This window comes from Lepidochelys kempii, chromosome 2 (genome assembly GCF_965140265.1).
Source record: "Lepidochelys kempii isolate rLepKem1 chromosome 2, rLepKem1.hap2, whole genome shotgun sequence".
NCBI lineage: Eukaryota > Metazoa > Chordata > Testudines > Cheloniidae > Lepidochelys > Lepidochelys kempii.
The window spans coordinates 81,817,409-81,843,148 of record NC_133257.1 but is presented as its reverse complement, the minus strand read 5'-3'; the positions used below and the strand labels follow the sequence as shown (position 1 = coordinate 81,843,148).

The 25,740-nt window shown below is 46.1% G+C and overlaps 1 protein-coding gene across 1 annotated transcript in view; it reads right to left on the bottom strand.

Moving 5' to 3' along the window:
- Window positions 1-9,145: 9,145 nt before the first annotated feature.
- Window positions 9,146-25,740, bottom strand: part of ANKRD29 (ankyrin repeat domain 29) — a 42,369-nt gene continuing 25,774 nt past the window's right edge. The window contains exons 6-10 of the mRNA XM_073331382.1: window positions 23,963-24,061; window positions 17,052-17,150; window positions 16,213-16,308; window positions 13,930-14,028; window positions 9,146-10,974 (exon numbers count right to left, since the gene is read on the bottom strand). Of these exons, the coding sequence (XP_073187483.1) occupies window positions 10,891-10,974; window positions 13,930-14,028; window positions 16,213-16,308; window positions 17,052-17,150; window positions 23,963-24,061 (477 nt within the window). The 3' untranslated portion in view covers window positions 9,146-10,890. The remainder of the gene's footprint in view (window positions 10,975-13,929; window positions 14,029-16,212; window positions 16,309-17,051; window positions 17,151-23,962; window positions 24,062-25,740) is intronic.

The window sequence follows — 25,740 nt, the reverse complement described above, 5'->3', positions numbered from 1 at the left end:
TGCTGAATAAAGCAGCTTTATGTATAGTTTAACAAATGATACAGAGAATCAGGGAACTAGCTGGGAACTGGATTGGCTGGCTATATGGATACTTGGAGCAGCTTGCTATTGGATAAGTATGCTGGGAAAAAGGATGTATAAAAGCCTGTGTAACTTCCTGCTCTGTTGTACAGGATTTGAGATTCAAATCTCCCTGTACCTTTTTGAAGCTTCAAATAAACTTTTCTGCTTCTCCACCCCGTTGTGATTATTGGGTGCAGCACACCGGGTAACGAACCAACTCAAGCTGTTGTTCAGCCTCTCGGCACTGGGTGCCGGCAATAGCTTTTGGCGACCCAGATGGGACTCGAGGCTGCAATTTAGCCTTGCCCGGACCCCTCCTGGAGGTCGAGGATTGTGGCGAGAACCGACGCCCAGCGCGCACCGGTGAGTTCATCAGGGGCCTCGGAGGAGACGCAATTTGATCGACCCCAGAGGGCACAACGGTGCAACGCACTCATATAGTGGAGAAGCAGTTGTGGACGGCGGTGAAGAACCGGTCCCTTAGACATGGGGGAGGAGCAGCTACAGGACGGTGGTGAAGAACCGGTCCCTTGGATAAGGTAGGAACCTTTTAAAATCCGGATTATATGCTCTGTTGGAACCTGGGGACGCCCAGAGTTACCCTGTAGGTATGGGACAGGGACAGAGCTCAGAGGTTAGGGCACAGTGTACGCCCCTAGAGTGCATTCTAGCAAACTGGAAGGTATTTGGTGCGGATCCGATGACTAAGAGCCAATTAAAATGATTCTGTACAGTTGACTGGCCTCAATATCAACTAGAGGACCAGGAGTGGTGGCCACCAGGAGGGTCAATTAATTACAACACGATCCTTCAGTTACTCCTGTTCTGTCAGAGAACAAGGAAATGGAATGAACATATGTATGCGCATTTGTTTCTGACTTTATGTACTCGACCAGATATTTTACAGCGCTGTAATCTGACTCCAACTGGTTCGGTAGCAGCTAATGTTATTCCCCAGACCCCCACCCCCACTGTAATGGCAGAGCCGGTGTCCCCTTCGGCCCCCACACCCCCACCGTATAAGGGTAGGATGCCTCGGGTTACAGAGATTGCCCCCTCGGTGGTACTCTATCCTTTGCTTACCGAGACTGTTGTGGCTTGCTCAGGGGCAGATGGACGTCAGGCTACCACTATGCAAGTTTACATCCATGTGCCATTCAATCCAATAGACTTAGCAGCTTTTAAAACACAGGCTGGGGAATTCTCAACGAACGCAAGCAGGTTTATTTCAGTCTTTGAGGGGTGCCTCAGTAGTCACAAGCCGATTGAGACAACTGTAATATCCTCCTGAGAACCCTGTTGTCTGAGGTGAAGAGGGATCAGGTTACAGCTAAGGCAAGGGGACCGTTCAAGCGAAAAAAAAATAAAGGAATCTATCTGTCAAGTTCCTACCCCAAGTAACTGTAAGCGGCTCAGGGCATTTCTGGGTATGGCAGGCTTTTGCAGGATATGGATCCCAGAGTTTGGACTGTGGGCTAAACCCCTGTATGACTGTGTAAAAGGAGCAGATCATGACCCCTTCTATTGGACCCCAGAGGCTGACAGGGCATTTAAAATCCTGAAAAGAAAATTGATGGAAGCCCCAGCTCTGGACCTGTCGGATCTCTCTAAGCCGTTTCAGTTGTATGCACATGAATGAAGGGGGGTGGCCCTAGGAGTGCTTACACAGCTGTTAGGAGCATGGAAGCGTCCTGTGGCTTATTTTTCTAAGCAATTGGATCAGGTTGCAAAGGGTTGGCCGGCATGTTTACGGGCGGTCGCAGCTACTGCCCTATTGCTTGAGGAAGCCGAGAAGCTAACATTGGGAGGGGTTATGCAAATCTATACTCCCCATATGGTCCGAGCCTTATTGGATGCAAAGGGAGGGCTTTGGCTCACCCAGGCTCGGATTGCTCGGTACCAGGCTAAGCTGTTAGAGAACTCTGAAGTCACCCTACAGCCTTGCCCCTCCCTTAACCCAGCCACTCTCTTGCCAGAAACAGAGGAACAGAAACATGACTGTTTAGAGATCATAGATGTCCAGTACTCCAGCCGTCCGGATTTAAAGGATGCACCCCTCCCAATTGCAGATTATGAGTGGTACACTAATGGTAGCAGTACTGTAATAAATGGACAAAGGAGGGCGGGTTATGCTGTTGTGACCCTCCATGACACTGTGGAAGCTGAAGGTTTGCCTGCTGGGACCTCTGCCCAGCTGGCCGAACTAATAGCCCTGACCCCGTGCACTTGAACTGTCAAAAGGAAAGCGGGTCAACATTTTTACTGATTCAAAGTATGCTTTTGGTGTGCTGCATGCTCATGCTGGCCTATGGAAGCAAAGGGGAATGCTGACAGCCCAAGGCTCCCCAGTCAAGTACGGGCCCCAAATCCTCCGGCTCCTAGAAGCCGTACAACTCCCCTCGGAAGTGGCGGTGGTACACTGTAAAGCCCATCAAAGGGAGGATCAAGATGTGGCCAGAGGTAACGCCCGGGCAGATAGAGAGGCTAAGCATGCTGCCACCCTGCCATCCCCTCAGGCTGAGAACGCCCATATGCATGCCCTTATCCCATAAGTAGGGGAGCTTCCAACCCCTCAGTACTCTGGGGAGGAGAGACAGCTAACTGACAAACTCGGTCTCCGGGAAAAGGAGGGATGGCTCCATTCCCCAGAAGGGAAGGTCCTCTTACCAAAGGGCCCAATCCGGTCCGTGCTGCAGAAACTACATCAAACCACTCATGCTGGCAGGGAAGCACTTATCCAGCTAATGGGAAAATACTTTATCACTTCCGGACTCCGACCCCTGGCTGCCCAGGTACAAGCGGACTGCTTAGTCTGCCAAAAGAATAACCCCCGACCGGGACATCCTGTGCCACCAGCTGCCCTAGAACCCACTCCGGGCCCCGGATGTGTGTGGCAAATAGACTTTACTGAGTTTCCCCGGACCCAAGGGTTCAAATATCTCCTTGTTATAGTGGATCGGTTCAGCGGATGGCCAGAAGCCTTCCCATGCCGTAACTGCACTGCCAGGACAGTGGCCCTCAAGTTTGTTAAGGAGCTCATTCCTCGCTTTGGACTCCCCCTGTGGATGGAATCTGACAACGGGACACACTTCACGTCAAAAATCATTCAAAGCATCTCACATGCCTTACAGATCCCCTGGAAACTCCATACGCCCTGGAGACCGCAAGCCAGTGGGGTAGTGGAGCGTACCAATCAGACCCTTAAACGGCATCTCTCAAAAGTGTGCCAAGAAGCCTCACTGCGATGGCCTGATGCTTTGCCCCTCGTCCTACTCCGTATCCACGTTCTCCCAAAGGGTAGATTAGGGCTCAGTCCCTTTGAAATTATGTTTGGAAGGGCATGGCCCATGAATGGCACCCAGGTTCTGTCAGGGGAATGGGAGTTGGGTAATGTTTTTTTGTCACAGTATATGTGTTCCCTGTCTGCTGTTCTCTTGTCTCTTCACAGGTATACCAAGGATTCCCAGCCTCTCCCCTTGGACTCTCTCGTTCACTCCTTACAGCCCGGTGACTCTGTGCTTGTTCGCACCTGGAAAGACGAGCCTCTCCAGGAAAAGTGGAAAGGACCCTATACCGTCCTGCTGATCTCCCATACAGCGGCAAAGATCGAGGGACACAAGAACTGGATCCATCCCTCTCGTCTGAAGGCAGTACCCGCCCCCTCGTCAGCAGAATAGTGGACCGTCCAACCTGCTGACTCCTCATCTAGTGACAATCTCGGGCTAAAGCTACTGTTTAAAAGACACAAATAGCGGGCACCTTAATGCTAAAATGGGCCCACCCAGGTATTGGAGACCCTGGGTTGGGAAGACTCTGGTAATAATTAATTGGATAACATTGTTATTCTTTGTATTGGTATTTCCAAATTGTGCATATCGGGAGCATAACTCCTTTGTTTTGCTTGCGCACCATGTTGCTACTTTAACAAACCAGACTGATTGCTGGGTGTGTGCTCCAACTCCACTATCCCCCAAAACGGGAATGCCCCTTGACATGCTGCCCTTGACCCTAGCAGAATTAGCCACCACCAAAGAGCAGGAAAGAACGGACTCACCGTTCTGGAACAAGACCTCTTTACAGCAAGCCACCTCTCAGGACCAGGAGTATTCAGTTGCAGTACTCACTGAGGGAGTGTTATGTTTTACCCGAAACCAATCTGATCCCTATGGGCATCCTGTGGGAAAGAGCTCCTGTGTTATTACACAGTGGGCTGATGGGTATTGGATAAAGACCAACAGGGGAGGCCAACAGTGTGGGTGTAATGGTTCCTCCCCTTTTAGGGAAACACTTACAAATAATCTTACCACAAAAAAAGGGGTTTGGAAATGTAACTTGCCGTCCAGTTAATATCTCCAATGTAGCAAGCCCAAGTGAGAAAACTCAGAGCCAAGGCTGTTGAGTGTTCTCAAAGGGGGGAGTTGTTGGGAACACTGGGGCATGGCCACTAGGTAACTCGAGGGGATGGAAGACCACGAGTGTCGATGAAGCCCCCTCGCACTAGGCCCCGGTGTCCTTGGCCCCCCCTCCTGCCTGGAGGCACTCGCAGCAGCTCTGCGTACTAGGCCCAAGTGTCCTTGGCCCCCCTGCCTGGAGGCACACACAGCAGTTATGCTGAGAATCTGCAACAGTATGTTGCAGAGTCAGACTGCCTGAAACTAAGCAAGGCCAAACAGGGGAGATATGGAAGAACAATGCTGAATAAAGCAGCTTTATGTATAGTTTAACAAATGATACAGAGAATCAGGGAACTAGCTGGGAACTGGATTGGCTGGCTATATGGATACTTGGAGCAGCTTGCTATTGGATAAGTATGCTGGGAAAAAGGATGTATAAAAGCCTGTGTAACTTCCTGCTCTGTTGTACAGGATTTGAGATTCAAATCTCCCTGTACCTTTTTGAAGCTTCAAATAAACTTTTCTGCTTCTCCACCCCGTTGTGATTATTGGGTGCAGCACACCGGGTAACGAACCAACTCAAGCTGTTGTTCAGCCTCTCGGCACTGGGTGCCGGCAACATAAGCAAGACACGAGAAGTAATTCTTCCACTCTACTCCGCGCTGATTAGGCCTCAACTGGAGTATTGTGTGCAGTTCTGGGTGCCACAATTCAGGAAAAAGGTGGACAGACTGAAGAAAATACAGAGAAGAGCAACAAAAACAATTAAAGGTCTAGAAAGCATGACCTATGACCTATGAGGGAAGATTGAAAAAATTGGGTTTATTTAGTCTAAAAAAGAGAAGACTGAGAGGGGACATAACAGTTTTCAAGTACATAAAAGGTTGTTACAAAGAAGAGGGAGAAAAATTGTTGTTCTTAACCTCTGAGAATAGGACAAGAAGCAATGGGTTTAAATTGTAGCAAGGGAGATTTAGGTTGAACAAAAGGAAAAACTTCTTGACAGGGTGGTTAAGCACTGGAATAAATTGCCCAGGGAGGTTGTAGAATCTCCATCTGTCATACACATACAGATAAGGGTAGCATAAAATCCCTCCTGGGCAGCTGTACTGAATCTTTAGCTGTAAGGGGTTAAGAAGCTCAAATAACCTGGTTTGCACCTGACCAAAAGGACCAGTAGGGAAAGAAGATACTTTCAAATCTGGGGTGGGGAGGTTTTGTTTGTGCTCTCTTTGTTCTCTCTTGGACAGAGAGAGAGACCAGGCAGGGACAAGATCCCCTGAAAACATGCCTGAAATGATTCATCTAAGATTACAAAAATTGAAAGTAAGCCAAGGAAATGTGTTAGATGACCTCCCGAGGTCCCTTCCAGTCCTATGATTCTATTATTGTGATTAATATAAATGCTGACTCTCTCCAGCAACAAAGAGAAAGCAGGTCCCTTCTTTGGAATAATCAACAAATCCTATTAGTATACGTGTGTGCAACACTGTGAAGACGAAAGGGGCTATCTAAGTGTACAGAAGTACTATAACACTTTCACTGTGAGGAGGGATGTTTCATTGCATGGGGAGGTAGGCTTAGAAATTGCAGCAGCATATCTGCACTTACACAGTGCATCTTTGATTGTTTTCCTCCTGGGCATCTGAGCTTGAAACAGCCTCCTTCAGAGGCACGGAGCTCAAATAAATACTCAAAGTGCTCAGATCTTTCCTGTTTTTCAATCCCAGTCTGGCTGAAGTCACTTTCCCCCTGATCCTCCATTTTTACAAAGCCCAGCATGGCTCTATTTTAAAAGGGGGGATCAAGGAGACTCTGGGATAACGTGCACTCTCTGCTGTTGACATCTCTAAAAGAGGCCCTTAGGGCTTCCTCATAGCAGCAAGAATCCCAGACATTCTTCAACAGCTGTGTCATTAGAGCCTCCCTGCCCCAACAGTTAGCCAGATGTAAAAGAAAGGGGGAACACACTCAAGAACCTGAAAAGTCCTGTAGTAATGCAGGGAGCAGACACCCATGGAGAGGCCAAGAACAGTCCCCTCCTTGATTTCTGCCCATCTTGGGCAGGACTGGAGACAAGTACTCACTGAGAAACCTGCACTAACTGGCCACCTGAGCTTTGATCTCGCAGTTCCTTTATTCCAGCTGCAGATAGGGCCACTGCTGGCTACTCTATCCTCTCTACTTTGACCTGCCATCAGGAGGCTGTGAGAAAAGAGGGCTGTCAGTGGCCAGTTCCTCTCTCTTCTGGAGTCAGAGAAGCCAAATATTCCTCGCTTTGGGACTGTGGCTTGTCCAGTACTGCATGACTAAGGTGTGTTTATCCTTGACTCGCCCACCGAGGCTGGCTATTGAGGGCTTTAAATGATTGTCTGTCTGCCTTACAACTGGCTTCTCTTTGCATGATTTTGGTTGCCTCTACTCACCTCCACCCACTGCTGCTCTGAAGAAGCTCTAGGTGATCAGGGAGGGGAGAGATTTACTTCTGAGGGGTCAGGGCTGCCTAGAATCCCTTAACCCGAGTTCCTACTGAAGTCACTGGGATTCGAGGGTGCTTAGTACTTCCCAGACTCTTGCAGGGTCAGATCCTGAGTGTCATGGAGACAGCAATGCTTTAAGTATCTATGCATAATTCTTTAATCCCATACTAGCTTGTCTACAAGACTCAGTTAGGCAAAAGTGTTGCTTTAATTCAATGAAAGCACATTGTTAATTACCCAACCAGGCAGATTGTTCTGGTACCATCTCATACTCTAACAGGAAAGCATTCAGTTTTCCCTTCTAATACCATATATAATAATAGTAGCTTGCAAACAAAGGTGCATTCACTTCTATTAACCAGGACCTGGATTCTCCCCCACCTCCCTTACCCTCAAGAAAACAATAAGTTGCACTGAGTACCAGATTCCTGGTTTTGCAATAATTATGGCTATGATCCATACATTGGAGGAAACGGTTTGCACTAAAGTGAACTATATTCCCTCAAGCAATAGTAATGTGGCTCTTTTTTATTCACTAAAGGAAAAGTGCAATGATTCACCTAAAGGTCAGACTTGCAGCCTAATTTTAAAAGGGCAGCAGTCCATGTTTCCTTGGGAATGAAAGCCCTGTCCACACTAACACTTTGAAGCAACTTGCCATGATTTGGAGGTGGGCAGAATGGTTTGTGTCCACATACTGAATTAGCACCATGTCTGAACCTCACCAAGGGAAATCTGTAACTTTGGTTTTGACTAACATGATTTAGGGCGTGTATATACTGACTGCAATAACTACTGTATATAGATGTAACATGGTACAGGGCCATGGTTAAAACATGTGAAGGTCCTATCCACATTACAGAACCTTAACCATGCTGTATCAAGTCCCAGCTTCACTAGAGGTCTGAAGCACAGCAAGGTTAAATGTTGCAGCTGAGTGTTCGAGAACTATTTATTAATGCAGCCATTTGTTGTGGCCACACTAATGGGCCTCTACTGTACACACTGGTATAATGTTACTCCTGGGGGAATTCTGCACCACTGCGAATGTGCAGAATTTATGTCCCTGCAGATTTCTTTGCTTCCCTGCAGAAAAATGACTTTCTGACGGGGAAGCAAAAGAAAGCCACAAGAGCAGTCATGCGACCTTCCCCAGCAGTATGTTTTGGGTGCCCACGGCAGCTAGCAGAGAGGTAAATCTCTGTGGGGCACGGGGCGGAACTGGGGAAGACCTGGCTGGTGGCTCCTACCCTGCGCTGGGCTCAGCTGCTAGTCCTGGCTGGGCTGGGGAGGACGGGACTTCCTCTTCCCCTGCACAGCATCAAGGGCTGGGTCAGACCCACCCCGAGATTTCGCCCCCAACTGCAGGAAAGTCTGCAAACCCCCCGACCCCCCACTTCCTGCGCCCATCGCTCCTCAGCTGCAGAGGGAAGGATCACTGTACAGAGAGCTGCTCTCCCACCCACCAACCACCGTGCATCCAGACCCCTCATACCCAGACCCTCCCATGGAGCCTCACACCCCCACACCCAGAACCCTCTTAAGGAGCCCCACTCCCCCTGCACCTGGACCACTCTGATAAGTCACCTGGATCCCCACCCCACCTAGTCCCAACCAGCTGCACCTGGATCTCCACCCCACCGAGCCCCATTCCCCCAGCATCTGGACTCTCCCACACCCAGATCCCCCTGCCAAGCTCTATCCTCCTACACCCAGACCCCCCCCCCAGCTCTATTCACCCCACATGCCCAGGCTCCCTCCCCGCCGAGCCCCAACCACCTTCACCTGGACCCTCCTGCAGCATCCCATTATGGTTGTATCCAGAACCCCCTAACAAGTCCCTGTGCATACAGATCTCCCACACACCTGAATCCCCCACTGAGCTGCCCACACCCACATGGCCCCACACAGAACCCTCTCAACCAACACCTGGATCCCCCCACACTAAGCCCCTCCACACTTGGATCCTGCCGTGCTGAACCTGCCTGCCCACACCTGGTGCACCTCGCATGGAGCAGCAGGCCCTGGGGTGCTTCTGGGGAAGGCCTGGTCCTTGCACTGTGTCAGGGTTGGGTGCAGCCTCACCAGTGAGTCCGTGTCCCGGGAGAAGCTGCAGAGTGATCTACCACCTCTGTGCAGCCAGTGGCCTGTGCTCCCCCATGCCATGCTGAAGCCTTCACATTTATTTAACAAATAAAATTTGCAGAATTTTAAAATATTGTGCACAGATTTTTTTAATTTTTTTGGCACAGAATGCCCTCAGGAGTATAATGTGCCCACATTACACATGGCCTACCAACTGCTGATGTACCTGCTCATAATGGGCCCTCTCCCATAATTCCAGGCACAGGTCCCTGGAGCAGCTGCATTGCATAGTAGCTGGTGAACACTAAGCCACGTCATATACATGTGTTTGTGTGTACAATGTATACTGTACATTTATAACACCCATACAGGTATGCTTCACAGCTAAATATATGTTAACAACATGCTACGCTTGGTTTGCACAGTGACTGTTTCCAGTGGCTCTGTTCTGTCCATGGATTTGAGCATATGTTAGGAGGGAAAGGGAACTACATTGCAGAAGGCCACCAGCTTTCCCCATACCCACTGTTGGATGGATTGTGGTACTACACAGGTCAAAGTTTAATCTGAGGAGGAAACAAGTTTGCTCTCATTTGCTTGATAACTTTTGGGGTAAATTGTAAAGTTTTGGATCATTTTAATGAGTTGTTGCTTAAGTAACACCTACCTTTTCTCCTGTGTCTCCCTCTACGATCCAAACAGAGCAGTCAAGGCCAGGGGCTGCAGGGAGGACACCCCTTTGAGGTACCCATTGGCACACAGCCAGTTTCTCCAATCCTCCTCCCCCACCTCAGGGAGTCGCCCCCTAGCAGATGTTCTGATCCTCAAGGATAGTGGGGAGAACCAGAAGTTACTTAACCCCCCCACTCCTAGTAAGCAAGAGAACTAGGATTTACTTGGGATGGGGGAGGGGGCAGCCTGGGATATGTTTTCACTTAAGTCTCCTTTTCAGGTCTCCAGCAAATATGAGATACAGATGAAACAGTTACCTCCGTGCCATGCCAACTCCAGAGTAAGGTAGTCCATTACATATGGAACTGAAGTTTCTAGTGTGGGTGTGTAGATGCTGTGGTGTTTCTGCTCCCTAACTTTTCCCCATTGTGTTGTGGGTTGTTTTCGTACTGGCCAAAAAAAAATTCCTTGTTCTAAATAAAGTTGTGATTTCAATAGGCTGGTTTGTGTCCTATATTCCTGTCCTACATGTGGCTGCAAACAGGGAAGGAGTTACTGGGCACAGCTGAGACCAGATGAGCACCCCTTAGCTTTCAGGCCTGCATGGAATGGCCGTGGGGAGGAAGGGGGGCACAGCCTGGTCTCCAAACTGCCAAAGCCATCACTGAAGGGTGGGTTGAAGCCTTGGGGGACTGTGCTGAGGAGATTAATTGAACCAGTGCAGCTGGAACATCTGTGCTTCCCATCTACACAAGCTGAATGATTCAAACTGAACAGGTACACAAAGAGGCGTTAGGACTTGATCTCAGCTAGTGCAGTCAAAACAGTAGTGGGAATGCCTGTGAAATGGTTGGAGCACTTGTGTGTGGCTATAAAGTGTACTACACACATTTTAGGATTTATAGCACTGCTGGGAATGCTGGGATTTTCAAGTATAGACAGGGCTGTGGTGCAAAAAGGCCTTTAGGGCCCTATCTTGCTCTCACTGAAGCCCATGGCAAAACTCCTATTGAGTTCAATGATGCAAAACTGAAGCTTTAGTGCACCCCTGCTCTGTGCTGAAGGCTGACCTTGCTAAATCATGCTAAATCAATTCTGCAATCAGGTTCAATAAGCCATTTTCAAAACCAGATTTGCTTTCGTGCCAGTGTGGACCTGGCTCCTCCCTGCCAAACCACATCCGACACAAAGTTGGGTTAGCTTTTCCTGTGCTTTTCTTTTGTCCGGAGGAGCCGGAGGATGCGTTCATTTTGTGTTAGTTCTGCTGGCAGTTCATTTGCCTGAAACAAGAAACAGCATGATTAGAAAATGCGGGCCAGAATTTAAAGTCCTCAAGAAAACGTTGGGCGCAATAAAGAATCATTTGTGTTTAAATGTAGGCTGCACTCTAGTTACTATGGGCTAAGATGAACCTTTAGGCTCAACCCTACCTAACAGTGACTGTAGCTGAGTCACAGTTCCTTCCCTGTACGCTTTGAGGAGGAATACATTATTTCACCCCCTTTTTTTGGATGCTACTTCCCTCCCTCCTAAAGGTCTGGACAGCTCCATAGGCTAGCATGCAGTAGAGCAGTGGTTCTACCCATTTGCTCATGCGGGGGAGGGTATCTGACATGTAGCTCCTGTTCCAGCCCCATCCCCTCATGCCGGGCTCTGGGTACCCCTAATGTGGCCACACTCACCTTACTTGCCCTACCCCCCTTCTTTACCTGTTGTGGCCTTATTAGGGCTAATTAAAATCTAGCCCTGAAAGAGTAATCACAATTTCTTCTGATGAAGTGAGCTGTAGCTCATGAAAGCTTATGCTCAAATAAATGTGTTAGTCTCTAAGGTGCCACAAGTCCTCCTGTTCTTTCTTCCTTGTGTTCACTTCCTATAATCCTGCCATATGCTTGTTTTGAACCCACTTCATCACAAGCTGTACAGGTTACCCAAGCCTGGTCTACTCTATGGCTCCTTTATCATTTAGTGGACCAGTTTTTAAAACCATTTCAAATTTTAGACAGTGTAGAGAGGCCTTAAAAGTGAAATTTGGTCCTCTACAAAGGGGTCAACACAAGGCCTATAAAACATGTAAGCTCTACTCAAGTCCTCAAAATAAGGCTTATGTGAAATTTGAACAGCTGACAGGCTCTGCGCTGGGGGGATTTTGGAGTCCCTATGACAGTCCCATAGAAGCAAAAGAGAATATTGCCATTGAATTCAATGGCAGCAGGGGCAGATCTTTAGGACATTATCCAAAGCCCGCAGAAGTAAATGGACATCTAACATTTGTACTGTGTGCATGGGGGAAAACAAAACAAACAAACAAAAAAACCCCAGCAGCAAATGGGCTTTGTATTAGATTCTTAGTGACCAGAGTATCAAAGATTTTTGTCTCCTACTTTATATCCACTGAAAACAAAAACGATGGGAATAGGACCTGTAGAAATTAACATTTAGATATAATGGAAATATTTCTTCAAAGTAATGTTCTTGTTTTGGAAATCCACCCAACGACACCAAATGGCATATTATTTTCCAAATATTTTCCAATGTGGGGAGGAGGGGAAAGAACTATAGAATAAAGCTCAAGGAAAGGACTCTATCACCCTCTGCAAATAACTGTTAGTAGTTGCAAAAACTGGCACATCTGTTTGGATATTATCAAAACAAAGCATGAACTACTAATAAAATATAAACTATTGTTTTAAAGAGATTGACTCTGCTTCCATCTAGTGGAAAGTGATAGAAATAGTATATGTAAATTTTATTTCCCTTATTCAAGATAATTATAATTCCTAGTTCTTATATGGTAAATCTTAAAATGCTTTAGAAATCATTCTCTTTCCCTATATCAAGCCTGTCTGACTACTTAAATATTTTATGTGACTATTCTCATGATTTAAAATGAGAGTTTGTTCCACCTGTTTGCAGCCTTTTTCTTCTGTATTTCAGCAAATGACCTTACCAGGAGTGTTCATGGAAACAGCATATTTTAAGCAACTGTTAGAGAATACTCAGAAAATAAATGTTGATGAATTCACAAACAAGAATATTTGTACCAGAAACCTGATTCTGAAATGTTCACTCATTCATTCAGAGAACAGAAAACAATACCATGTGACCTGTGTCCAATCACAACTAACCAACCCAACCTGATAGCAACTACATCTCTACCCTGATATAACACAAATTCATATATAACGCAGTAAAGCAGTGCTCCGGGGTGGGCAGGGCTGCACACTCCGGTGGATCAAATTAAGTTCGATGTAACGCGGTTTCACCTATAATGCGGTACGATTTTTTGGCTCCCGAGGACAGCGTTATATTGGGGTAGAGGTGTACTTGCAACAAATAGCTCATGAACAAACTACAGAGGAAGAAACGTTTGCATAAGATATGCAATACATATTATAACATACTTAATGGAATCAAGTAAAAACTTGTTTGCAGGCAATTTGCAAACATGAAAAGTGCTGAATTCATGTAATAAATTATGGGATCTGAGTGATTTGTTCTGTCTCCCCAATATAATTAATAAAGGGAGACCCAAGAAGCTGAATCATCTCAAGGACCCTGCTATATAAAGTTTGAAAATAAGTTATGATTTCAACCTGCTGTTTCTAATCCAAAATGTAATCTAATTTAAAACTAATCCAAAATTTCAGATCCAAATACACACAGGGTTTGGGAAAGTTTGAATCCAGATCTAAACTCCGGTGGCGCAACCCAGTCCTGGTGCATAGATATCTGTAATTTATGATTGTCCAAGAATATTAGCTGGTCATAGTTTCTCTCAAATATAGTTTGCACACCAACACAGAGTTTATGAATTAGTGAGATTGGATAGCTCAGGGGAGCAGTAATGGTATACAGAGCTTTTCACTTCTAACTGACTGGTGTGAGTTGGTATGACGGAAAGTTGTGACAATTTAATCTTTGGTGGTCTATCTATATTGAATGACTGCATAGTCCCCATCCAATTCTTCTTGGGTTAATGTCCACATCACAAATACCACTATCCTTAGTGGCACTAATTGGCATCCTTGTAATTAGTGTTATAGAGAAACTAAAGATTGAATGGGCATGGAGAATAATTTCTTTGGATGAGGGTTGAGGCACATTGCAAAGACAACATGCAAAAGTGCGGACTGCCGCTGTTCAAAATGAGTTTAGTAGTAACAGAGAAGAAACAATGTTTAATGTTTTCACAGGTACATTGTACAAGCTCTGGATAAAACACCAAAATGTACCTTGTTCCTAAGAGAAGGATCTGCTCCCGCTTCCAAAAGTAGTGCGACTGCTTTAATGTTGCCACCCAGCACGGCCGCATGGAGAGCAGAAGTCCCATTCTAGAAAATATAAACATACATCTAAACATTTGTACCAGGTGCATGGGGGGGAAACAACAAAAACAGAAACAGCAGCAAAGAACAGACCTGCGTATAAGGAAAAGAGAAACAACACTATAGAGATTAGGCCATCAAAAGTGATCTGATCAGACATAAAGACACAGGGCCTTAACAATGAGTCTCTTTCCTGGCAATGTACAGGGGCTTTGTCACGGTTCCTCCCCCACTCTGAACTCTAGGGTACAGATGTGGGGACCTGCATGAAAAACCTCCTAAGCTTATCTTTACCAGCTTAGGTCAAAACTTCCCCAAGGTACAAAATATTACACCTTGGACTGGCCGCTACCACCACCAAACTAATACTGGTTACTGGGGAAGAGCTGTTTGGACGCGTCCTTCCCCCCAAAATACTTCCCAAAACCTTGCACCCCACTTCCTGGACAAGGTTTGGTAAAAAGCCTCACCAATTTGCCTAGGTGACTACAGACCCAGACCCTTGGATCTTAAGAACACTGAACAATCCTCCCAACACTTGCACCCCCCCTTTCCTGGGAAATGTTGGATAAAAAGCCTCACCAATTTGCATAGGTGACCACAGACCCAAACCCTTGGATCTGAGAACAATGAAAAAGCATTCAGTGTTTTACAAGAAGACTTTTAATAAAAAATAGAAGTAAATAGAAATAAAGAAATCCCCCCTGTAAAATCAGGATGGTAAATATCTTACAGGGTAATTAGATTCAAAAACATAGAGAACCCCTCTAGGCAAAACCTTAAGCTACAAAAAAGATACACAGACAGAAACAGTTATTCTATTCAGCACAATTCTTTTCTCAGCCATTTAAAGAAATCATAATCTAACACATACCTAGCTAGATTACTTACTAAAAGTTCTAAGACTCCATTCCTGTTCTGTCCCTGGCCAAGACGACTACAGACAGACACAGACCCTTTGTTTCTCTCCCTCCTCCCAGCTTTTGAAAGTATCTTGTCTCCTCATTGGTCATTTTGGTCAGGTGCCAGCGAGGTTACCTTTAGCTTCTTAACCCTTTACAGGTGAGAGGAGCTTTCCCCTGGCCAGGAGGGATTTCAAAGGGGTTTACCCTTCCCTTTATATTTATGACAGGCTTTAAAGTGGGTATAAATGTAATTCAAGGCGTGTTAGTGTAAATAAGAGTCAGGCTGACATTACCAAGTAGTAGTGTTTTTTTTGTAATTCTATTTTTCAATAGACTAGAAGTATGTTAAATAAACAACAAAAGGTTGATCTGGAGACTAACTTCAGCCTTTAGAAAGCAAAATAAAATCACTTGAAATATATTCTAGGCAAACCAGTTTTGTGGGTTTTTTGCTTCTTCTCTCTCTTTCTCTCTCTCTCAATATATATGTTGGAGAGTTGGGGCCAGACCTTTCACCACAGGCCTGCCTCCTTTTTGGGGCCACAGAATTGAAAATGCAAATAAGTGGGGATGCAATTTTGCACTTGTAATGAGTGATACAGTAGTGGTTAACTACCCACAGTTAATGTCACCTGGATGTTTAAGTACCTGTTTCTACTTGAAAATCTGGTACTAACACCTCCAAGTGACATTAGTTACACCCCAAAATAGCTGCAAAATCATGCCAGTAATGTTTGCAACTGCAATCTATGGGCACATGAAATCAGCTTTTAAAAATCTGCCTGCAAATAGCCGATGTAATTTTCAAAGCCTCTACATTCATTCAAAGAGAACTAAATCAAATACAGAATTGCTTTGTCTGGAATAGCACTCTTAGAATTCTAGTTTGCAGTCTAACTTGCTTTGCCAAATTCCACCCTCAGTAACATTAGTGCAACAGAGGGCAGGATTTGGCACTAAAATTGCATCAATCTATTTATTTCAGACAAAAATAGCAGAAAACAAAGCTTAATTCTATCTACAGCACAGTATGCATCTTCCTCCCAAAGCTTAGTATGTAGGATTTTAAAGAAGAGTTTTAATCATATTTAAAGAGTATTGAAATCAAAAGAATATAGATTTTCACTGCCTTCCCTTTTCATAGTTATAAATACCTATAAAATGGTTGTGAATCAGCACCAAATCAGAACACTCGCTTTGTACTGATGTCAATGAAAGCAGTAGAGAAGCAGGCCTTTTGCCTCTCAAACTCTATATGCCAATATCAACATACTTCAGTACATACCTTCAACAGGCCAAGTGCAGGAGAGAATTTGAGTAATTCCTCTATAACGTCATGATACCCTTTGTTAGCAGCTTTAAGTAAAGCAGTGGTACCATCCTTTAATGGAGAAAGAAAGAAAAGTGTTCAGTTATTATGATAGCTTTACAAGCTCTCTGACTGAATGGAGGGTTGTTCCCACTGACTCCATGTAGGGATAGTCCCCTCCATGCATGATCTTTGCATATCCACCTCCACAGCATCATTCCGTCTGTCTCTGGAATTCATGGTGGGCCATCTGCAAATCTAGGGATCTCTGAATGGGGAGCAGGGAGGGAGAATGCAGGAGGGGTAAAGCTGGGGACAACACGCATCATCTTCAGTCTCACTCATCTCTAACACCACAGGGAATTTGTATGAACTTTTCTTTCCCCATCTCCTGCACTAAAGAACCCCTACAAAAGGATGGGCCCAGAGGCCGAGGGAAAGGGCAGCTCATGGCATCCTGGCTCACTGGAGCTGCACTGCCTGACAAGGAGAGGGGATACAGGGATCCCCAAACTTGTACAGAGGTGTAATGCTTTCATGCAGATGGCTTTGGGGCCCTAGAAGATTCCTGAGGATGTAAGTCCTATTTCCATGTCCACCATAGAATTTGTGTGTGTGATCTTGAGCTAATTCCAATGTGTCTCTGCCTCGGTTTCCCCAACAGTACATTAGGCATCATTATTTTTTCTTATCTCACCGGGGTGGTCTGAGACTAAATTAATTGATGTATAGTGTGCGGAGATCCTCTGATGAAAGATGCTAAGAAAATGGGCAGTCTCCCTTTAAGAGTCACTCCAAAAGTGAAAATTACTCACGTTCCGTGTGGCATCTCGATCAGCTCCCCGGAGCAGCATTACCCTCACTACCTCGCTGTGACCCATCTGAGATGCTATCCACAAAGGAGCTGTCCCATCCTTCAAGCAAAACAAGACTGATATAGACTTCACTTTGTGACACTGCTCTCTGACAGCTCACTGCTAGATTCTGGCTACTGGAAGGAGTGAGCTTGGATACCTTAATAAAATCTTATGCTATAAAAACAGTGGTCCCCAAACTGTGGGATTTGCTCCCCTAGGGGGGCATGGAGGAATGTTTGGGGGGGCGTGGCAGGGCCTGGGCCAGCCCCCACGGGGCATGGGAAGGGAGTGCTACCAAGCCCTGCTCTGTCGCAGCCCCAGCTCCTGACTGAGGCTCTGCTCCCAGCCCCAGCCTTGATCCCCGACCACGGCCCAGCCATGGTTCCGTTCCTAGCCCTGGCCCCAGCCCTGCCCCCAGCCTCAGCCCCTGGCTGCAGCTCCATTCCCAGCTGTGGCTCCGCTCTTGGCCCAAGACTTGCCCTCAGCCCCCTTACTCCTGTCGCCATGGCCCTGCTCCTGGCTCTGGCTCCATGCGGAGGAGGGGGCGGAGTAAGGGGAATAGGAGTAAGGGGGGGCACGACCGTGAAAAGTTTAGGGACCACTGCCATAACTAGACACAGACGGTTTCATTTAAGCACCATTTGGGAGCTGAGTGTATTAGGCAGACCTCTCCCATTGTTGTGGAATGAAAGTATCAAACCTAATTCCCCACGCATAACCAAGCTGAACATTTTACACTACATACATAGAACCCTACTTTCCTTTTTATTGTTAAATCCTTTTTATTCTCACCAACTGTGTGCTCACCAGCTTGCTGTTTAGCACATTTGGTGGGAAACTGGTTAAGCACATTTGGTAGAATGGGCAGAACATTCCTCCCATTGATACATGCCGAGCCTTTACATTTCTGTCTTTTCTGATGCACAGAACGAGCAAAGATACATCCTGAAATCATGGTTTCATAGTTAAGGCCCAATACACAGTAATAATGAAAAAAAAAGGAGCTTTTTTTTTCTTGAGTAATTTCTGTATCTAGGAGTTTCCACGATATGCATCTGATGAAGTGAGCTGTAGCTCACGAAAGCTTATGCTCTAATAAATTGGTTAGTCTCTAAGGTGCCACAAGTACTCCTTTTCTTTTTGCGAATACAGACTAACACGGCTGTTACTCTGAATTCTGTATCTATGTTCTCATTGATATCACAGTGGCTGCCCACATCCTAGTATACATCCTGTTTACACAGTGAATTTTCTTTGTGATCCAAAAATAAAATTCAAAGGCTCTCTTTTATGCAGAGCATATATATAACTCACGCTAACAAGTGGGATGGCAAAAATTGTCCATCTCCAATATACAGCTTTTCCCCCCTCAATGACTCAAGTGTTTCATGATCATTTTTAAACTTTGTCCAGCAGAGAGCGCTAGGATATGGCACCAGAGTCATGAGCTGGGAAAGTCTGGAAAAGATCCAAGCCCCATCAAAACAGGGAAATCTGCACATAGAACATGTATTGCGCAATTTGTGGTTCTACGTATGTAAGAATTGCAAAACACGACGAGACAAGTTTAGCACAGGGGACTTGGTAGCTTTGCTTTAGTTCAGGCTAAGTTAAGGTTTTACTATATGAATAAAAAGAAGCAGATGGAAATGATAACACTATTATTTATATTGCAGTAGTGCCCAAAGGATCAGGGCACTGATTATGGTAGGTGCTGTTAAAACACACAGTAGGAGACTGTGCATGCCCTGAAGAGCTTACACGCAAAGATGACAAAAACAAATGAAGTTGGGGGCAGAGCAGGATACAGTACATAGGCAAATTGTTAGCTGCAGCTTCTTCCTCCGAGATTGGTGTCCCCAATGGGTGAGGAGAGTGGTACCATCCAAATAGGTACAATATTTACACGTTAGGCCAGCTGCTTGGCCCCTGACATGTGTCCCCTTTGCACGGGTCCATGGTGCAAAAAAAAGACATGAAGCTGCCCTAAAAAAGCCATCTGAGGATTTCCCTTGTATACAGGACTCCTCAGTAGCACAGAGCCAGCGCAGTGGAGTCTAAACAATTTCACTCCCACCCCACAGCATAGTGAGCACTGCCAAAGTGCTGCTGCACTTCAGCCATTCCCAATTGTGTAACAGCTCACAGGTGTGTGTTACCAGCCAGGTTCAGTAAGAGCTGCCATTGGCTGCCCTGGGATTGGGGGAGGTCAAAAGGTGGCTCTAAGCTACCTTTGCCTTTCTCTTCCCCATCGCCACTGGATCCTTTCCCAAACAGAGCTTGGTTAGACCTGATGTGGCCATTATATTTCTAATATAGGGAATTTTAAATACATTACCTATATTAAAACTATATTTATTTTCTTATGTGATTGCAAACAAAGAGACAAACTGTATCTGGCTACACCTAACAGCCCTATAACCTATCATCATATCATTCCCTCCTGACATACATTTATGCTGACCTTTATCTTACTCCACTAATTCAAGAGACCGCTTTGTGGCTCTGGACTTTACTATTCACCAGAGTTTGGATGTGGTTGTGGATTTTTAGGAGGGGCCAAATCAAGGTAGTAGCCATGGTGTTCATGGCACTACCACTAAGGAGCCCCATGGCAGATGCGTTGCGTAACCTTAAGAGTCTGGTCCTCAGCTGGTGTTAACTGGCATAGCTCCACTGACGGCAATGGAGCTGTGCCTTTTACACCAGTTGCAGTTCTGTCCCCTTGCTGATAACAATGCTTTCTTGATCCACACATAAAATGTCTGTAGGTTTTATTGTGTGTGTCTATACACACACACACACACAACGCATGTTATATGGAAACTAATATAAAAAACCCTTTAAAAGCTGAATTTTCAGAGACTGAATATTTTGATCGTCCCCTGGCATCTAAGACTAAAAACTTGGTGTGATGCAGCATGTCACCCTTCATGTGAACCTCACTGGCAAACAACCATCTTGGTTTGTTAGTCCGTAAGGTGCCACCGGACTCCCCGTTGTTTTTGTGGATACAGACTAACACGACTACCGCTCTGATATTTGTTTTGGAGTTAGAGCGGCAAAGAAAGCTAGCCTGTACCAGGCTTCAGATGCTGCTCCCAAAGCTCTGTCTAGACCACATGATGGCAAAAGAATGTCAGTGCAGCCCCCATGGAGACCCTGTCACAACGTCACAAGGAAGGAAAGGATGTCTGTGCAGGCAGAAATTATACTGTTAAGGAAGAAACAAATGAAATTGGTCCCAAAGCTACATTATTAAATAATGTAAATGTTGAGATGTACATTCACGAGAGCAAGACAGAAAGAGGGCCTGGTGGTGAGGGGGGAAAGAGAAGGATGGGGTCTGGTAAGTTTTACTTCACATAGGGACCTACAAAGCTTAAGGCCAGCCTTATATACAGTGCAACATAGCACCAGGAAATACTTACTTCATCAGTGATGGCAATATAGCAATGTTGCAGTTGCTGGTTGAGGAGCACTGTTTAAATATCACTCTTGGATGGATATTTCTCACACTTGAACCAAGGCTAATTTTTGTGGGCGGGGCGGGGGAAGTGATGAAAGCCCATCAAGCCATTTCTTTAATTATCAGAGTGATAATAACAGGTTTTTCATTTGTTAAGAAAACAGTTCAGATTAGAGATGGGCCCAAACAAAGATTCCAGACATAAACACCACGGAATTTATCCAGAGCTAAACTTAGCAGCTGGTCACTAGGTACCGAACTTAGCAAAGGCCAAAAGGAACCTTGCACCGATCTAGGTCTAGACTGCTAGGGTACTTTTACACTGGAATAAAAGATCTGCAACATAGCAGTGGTGGGTCCAGGTCAGATGACTCAGGCTCGTGGAGCTCAGACTGTGGGGTTGTAAAATTGCTGTAGAGATGCCTGGGCTCGAGCTGGAGCCAGGGCCCTGGGAATCCCTATCAGGGGGAAGAGTCCCAGACCCCAGCCATAGCCCGAATGTCTACACCTCAATTTAACAGCCCCGCAGCCCGAGCCCAACCAGCAATCCTGAGTCAACTGACCCAGGCCAGCCACAGGTGTTTAATTACTGTGCAGATGTAATGCTGACAGACCCCGGTTGTCGGCGGGCGGGATCGAATCTGGGACCTCTGAAACTTAGTGCATGAGCCTCTACTGCATGAGCTAAAGCCCCCATGGATTTTAACCAAGGCTATAACGGATTCATCAATCTCTAGGTTGTTTAGGTGCCACCAGAAGTATTCAGAGCACCACACCCTGCAGGCATACAGTGTTCCCTCTCATTTTCCCCACCCATGTGCGGAATGAATTTTGTTATGGGCACCAATATGGAGGACACATCACCTCCATATTGGTGCACATAACAAAATTCATGTGGTGGGGGTGAGTCTGAGGGGTTCGGAGTATGGGAAGGGGTTCAGGGCTGGGGCAGGGGGTTGGGAACTCCGGCTGGAGGTGTGGGCTCTGGGGTGGGGCTGGGAGGAGGGATTTGGGATGCAGGACAGTGCTCTGGGGCTACGGCAGGGAGAGAAGACTCCCCCTAGCTCTCTCCCCCCACAGCAGCACCTCGGCTGGCAGGGGAGAAGCGCCTCTCCCTGCCGCAGAAGCTCTGGGGCTGGGGCCACAGGATAGGCACCCCTCCCCTGACCCCAGAGATCCGGGCTGGGTTGAGGGAGGGGCGCCCTGGCCACGGCTGGGTCTGGGCCAGGCCACCCGGGTTTGGGCCAGGCTGCCCCGGCAGCAGCTGGGTTGGGGCCACGCTGCCCCGGCCACGGCTGGGGCCAGGCAGGGCCGCCCTGGAGCAGCTGGGTCTAGGCTGGGCCGCCCAGGTTCAGGCCAGGCCGGGCCGCCTCGGCTGGACCACGCAGGTTCAGGTCGTGCTGCCCTGGAGCCAGGCCGCCGCAGCTGGGTCTAAGCTAGGTCACCTGGGTTTGGGCCAGGCTGCCCCGGCTGGGGTAGGGCTGCCCCAGCTGCAGCTGAGGCTGCACTGACCTGGCCTCGTTCAGGCTGCGGGAGGGGCGCCCCAGCTGCGGCAGGTCCCGGCCATGGCAGGTTGGGACCGGAGGAGGGGTGCCCCTCCCCCAGCCTTGGCAGGTGACAGGTCCCCGGGCGGGTTCTCTGAGCGCCTGCGTGGTGCTAAATAGGCTGCTGCGCGGCGGTGCGGTTTACAGGGAACTTAGGGCATGGGTTACATAGACATACCCTTAGAGACAAGACAGAGAGGCTCGGCCTGGACTTCAGTTTAAGAGTGTGTTATTATTAGGTGTTAGAACATCTTACTTAGTTGACATGTTAGCTAAGAGTATAGTGTAGACAAGGCAGTGTACACTTTAACATGGTCGAGTTAAAGCTCGGCATTCCCCATAGCTTTATCTTGACTGGTTTAGCTCATATTAAAGTATACACTGCCCTAGATACCTAGAATGTGTTGGTTACCACCTTTTAACAAATCACAGACTAGACAAAGCCAGAGAGACTGTAGCCAAAGAGTAATGTAAGCATCAGCTCAGAGAACACCTGCCTACTTTCTACCTATAAACTGGTGGCTAAGGGAGAGGGTACAGACAGAGGGGTAGGATGGTCTCAATGTGGATATACAGGTATATGAATGGATGGTCCTATTTCCTTATGCTAAGTAGCAGCAGAGATTTTTCCAATGAAAAGACACCCATGGCCCTCACAGAAGCTGCTGAAGCAGTACATGTAATTCTCTGCTGCCCGGCTGTGACTTGCTGGGCTCTTCTGGGTAGGAAGTCAGGAAATATAGGAAAAGCTAGACAGCCTATTCACATACTACATTCTGCACTGTATTAGGGCTCTCTCATCCCATTTTCTCCTATTTCCTCATTTCCTACCCAGCTGAAACCAGTAAACCTCAGCCAGCTAGCAGAGACATACATGAACAATGCAAGAAGGGAACATTACCCAAATATTTTTAAATGTACAGGTTAAGTGTGGTGAAGATTTAGGGTAGATTAGCTTATTTGAACTGGTTTAGCAACCCTTAGGTGAGACTCTCTGATGTAAAATCAAGCATCCTGGGAAACCCCGTTTTCTAATATGGGTATCTAAGTAAGATCTGCAAATCCCCATCTGGATGCTCAAATTGGTGGCTAGATACATAAGTGCTCATTTTACATGCATGTCAGCATCCAAAGGCAAAAAAAATGGCTGACCTATTAAGACCTATTAAGACTCCCTCTTCAGATACAAGGAGGCAAAATTATGGCTACGTTAGAAACCTTTCATCTATATTTACTTCCTGATGTAGTTTAAAATGTTTGCATTCCCTTGAGGCCTGAATCAACTCCACTTGACTTTAACGGGAGTTGGATTCGGCCCCCAGAGCAGTAGTGTCTGATCCAGCAAAGCACTAAGCACATTGTGTAACAAAGCAGGAGAGTAGCTCCACTGTCTTCAGTGGATCTACTCTCATGCTTAAAGTTATGCATGTGGTTATGCATCAGAACCTAGAGAGCAACTAAGTTGAAACAGGGATGGCAGTTGTACAGGTACCAAATGTTTAAGGAGGTTAAACTACAATTTACGACTGATTATTACAGTGTGTATAGACAGCATGAAGTGAACTCAAAGTCAAAGCTTTTTATCAAAGATTAACTTTGATACCAAAGACATAGCTGTGGTTGGGTTTTAATAAATACATAAGTCTGACTGGTTGACTTTAGCAGGGGATATGTGGAGTACTATCGACTGCTAGTGTTTTAAGATGGAATTTCAAAGGGGCCTGAGGACATTAGGTGCCCAGCTTCAGTTGAAAGATTAACTCCCTTAGGGCCTTTGAAAATTCCAGCCATATTTTTAGCAAGAGAATGTTAATTAAATGCCGTCTCTGCTTTGGTAGTGCAATGCTGAACATTACCTGCCTTGGCTGGTTGACCTTTGCTCCTGAAGATAACAATAATCTGATGACATCCAGATAACCTCCTTGGGCAGCCAGAAAAAGTGCAGTAGCTCCATCCTGAGTAAAAATAAGTAAAGCTTAATTGGTAAAGCTACACTAGATATTTACATCAAAACATATTTCCCTGTCTGTGCCATTATGCAACTTAATAACGTATAAATAGCTACACACAAGAAACTCGTCATCACCAAAATCCTGAGTTTAGTTCACAACAAACTAGACTGGGTGTGTAGCATTCCTCTTACGTATACAAATGTAATGTCTGCAATCATGGGTCAAAGCTGAGATTTGAACCCAGGGCCTGCCATGTTAAGGCCTCCAAGTCACCAAAGCACTTAAGCACATACTTAAGTCCATCCCTATGCAGCAAAGTTCTTAAGTGCTTTGCTAAAGAAGGATGGACTTAACCATGTATTTAATTTAAAGCATCTGCGTAAGCACTTTGCTGAATTGGGGCCTAAAATCACTAACTTCTACCAGTCGAGCTGAAGGATTAACTCCTTTGGCTGGCAGTTGCAGTAGACTCATCTCTGTAGAGCAGCCATAAAAGGAGGACCTGAAATAGAAACACTTACCAGTGGCTTACACTCAGCAAGGTAGTTTGTGGACCTGGCTGGAAAATGGTATTTTCTATAAAAGCTTTTGAAAGAAATTAACAATTTTTGATTTTTCAAAACACTTCACAGACAGTTTTTGGCTTTTCAACAAAAAACATTTTTTTTTTTAAATTGTAGATGTTTTCAGCTTTTGACATCCAAAAACATTTTCTGTGTTAGGTTTCCAAAAGTCAAACATTTTTAGGTTCTTCTTTGAAAAAAGGCCATTTTCCAATGAAAAAAAGGTTTCAAAATTTCAGTCAGCTGTAATGTTTTATTTGTCTAGCTAAGAGTGGAAACTTGCATTGGTGTTGGGACAGGCATTCAGACATGATGCAGTCTCTGCCTGTGTAGTTCCCACTGAAGTGCATATTAAGGGAATTTTGTTTCCCCTATGGTTAAGAGGAAGTGTTTTGGTTTAAATGGGTAAACAAATTAATAAGATGCTAAACCCGCTCCACCCTCCCTCTGCAACTGCATTCTCCCCTGGCACACTAAGTTTATCACAGGCTAAGGGGAATATTTTAGCAAAAGCCCCTTGCTTACATGTTGGTGGTACATCACTACACTGGGACTAACTGCAGTTGTTTATACTCAGCGGAGCTACTTAGACAATAGAAGACCTTATTTTTTCCAATCACCAGGGACCTGATCCAGCATCAGTGGGTTGCCAGTGGTCCTTGCTTCAGGTCCCAGATTTGGAAAGTTTGCCCCTGATGCCAAGAGGGTTGAGATCTTGGGAATCAGAAGAAGCGTCTGATGGACGAGATTTTATTTCCCATATTTCTCTTTGGCTAGGTTTCTTACACTTCATGGGTTTTAGGGCTTGCTTACATGGCAAGCCATAATATGAATCTACAGTGCACAGCTTGCTGTGCAGTAACATCCCAGGTGGACACTGCTAGAGTGCAATGAAAGTCCTAGAGTGCGGCTGAGGTGCTACTACTTGAAAGGACAATACGCTAAGCTACACTCTGGTACTTTCACTGCGCTGTAGCAGTGTCCACACAGGATGTTACTGTGTGGCAAGCTGGTGGTCTGTAGATTCACACCATGGCTTCCCATGCAGTAATGTGCTACGTGGACAAGCCATTAGATTATTATATTTGATTGCACACTGACTTGTTCCAACATACAAGT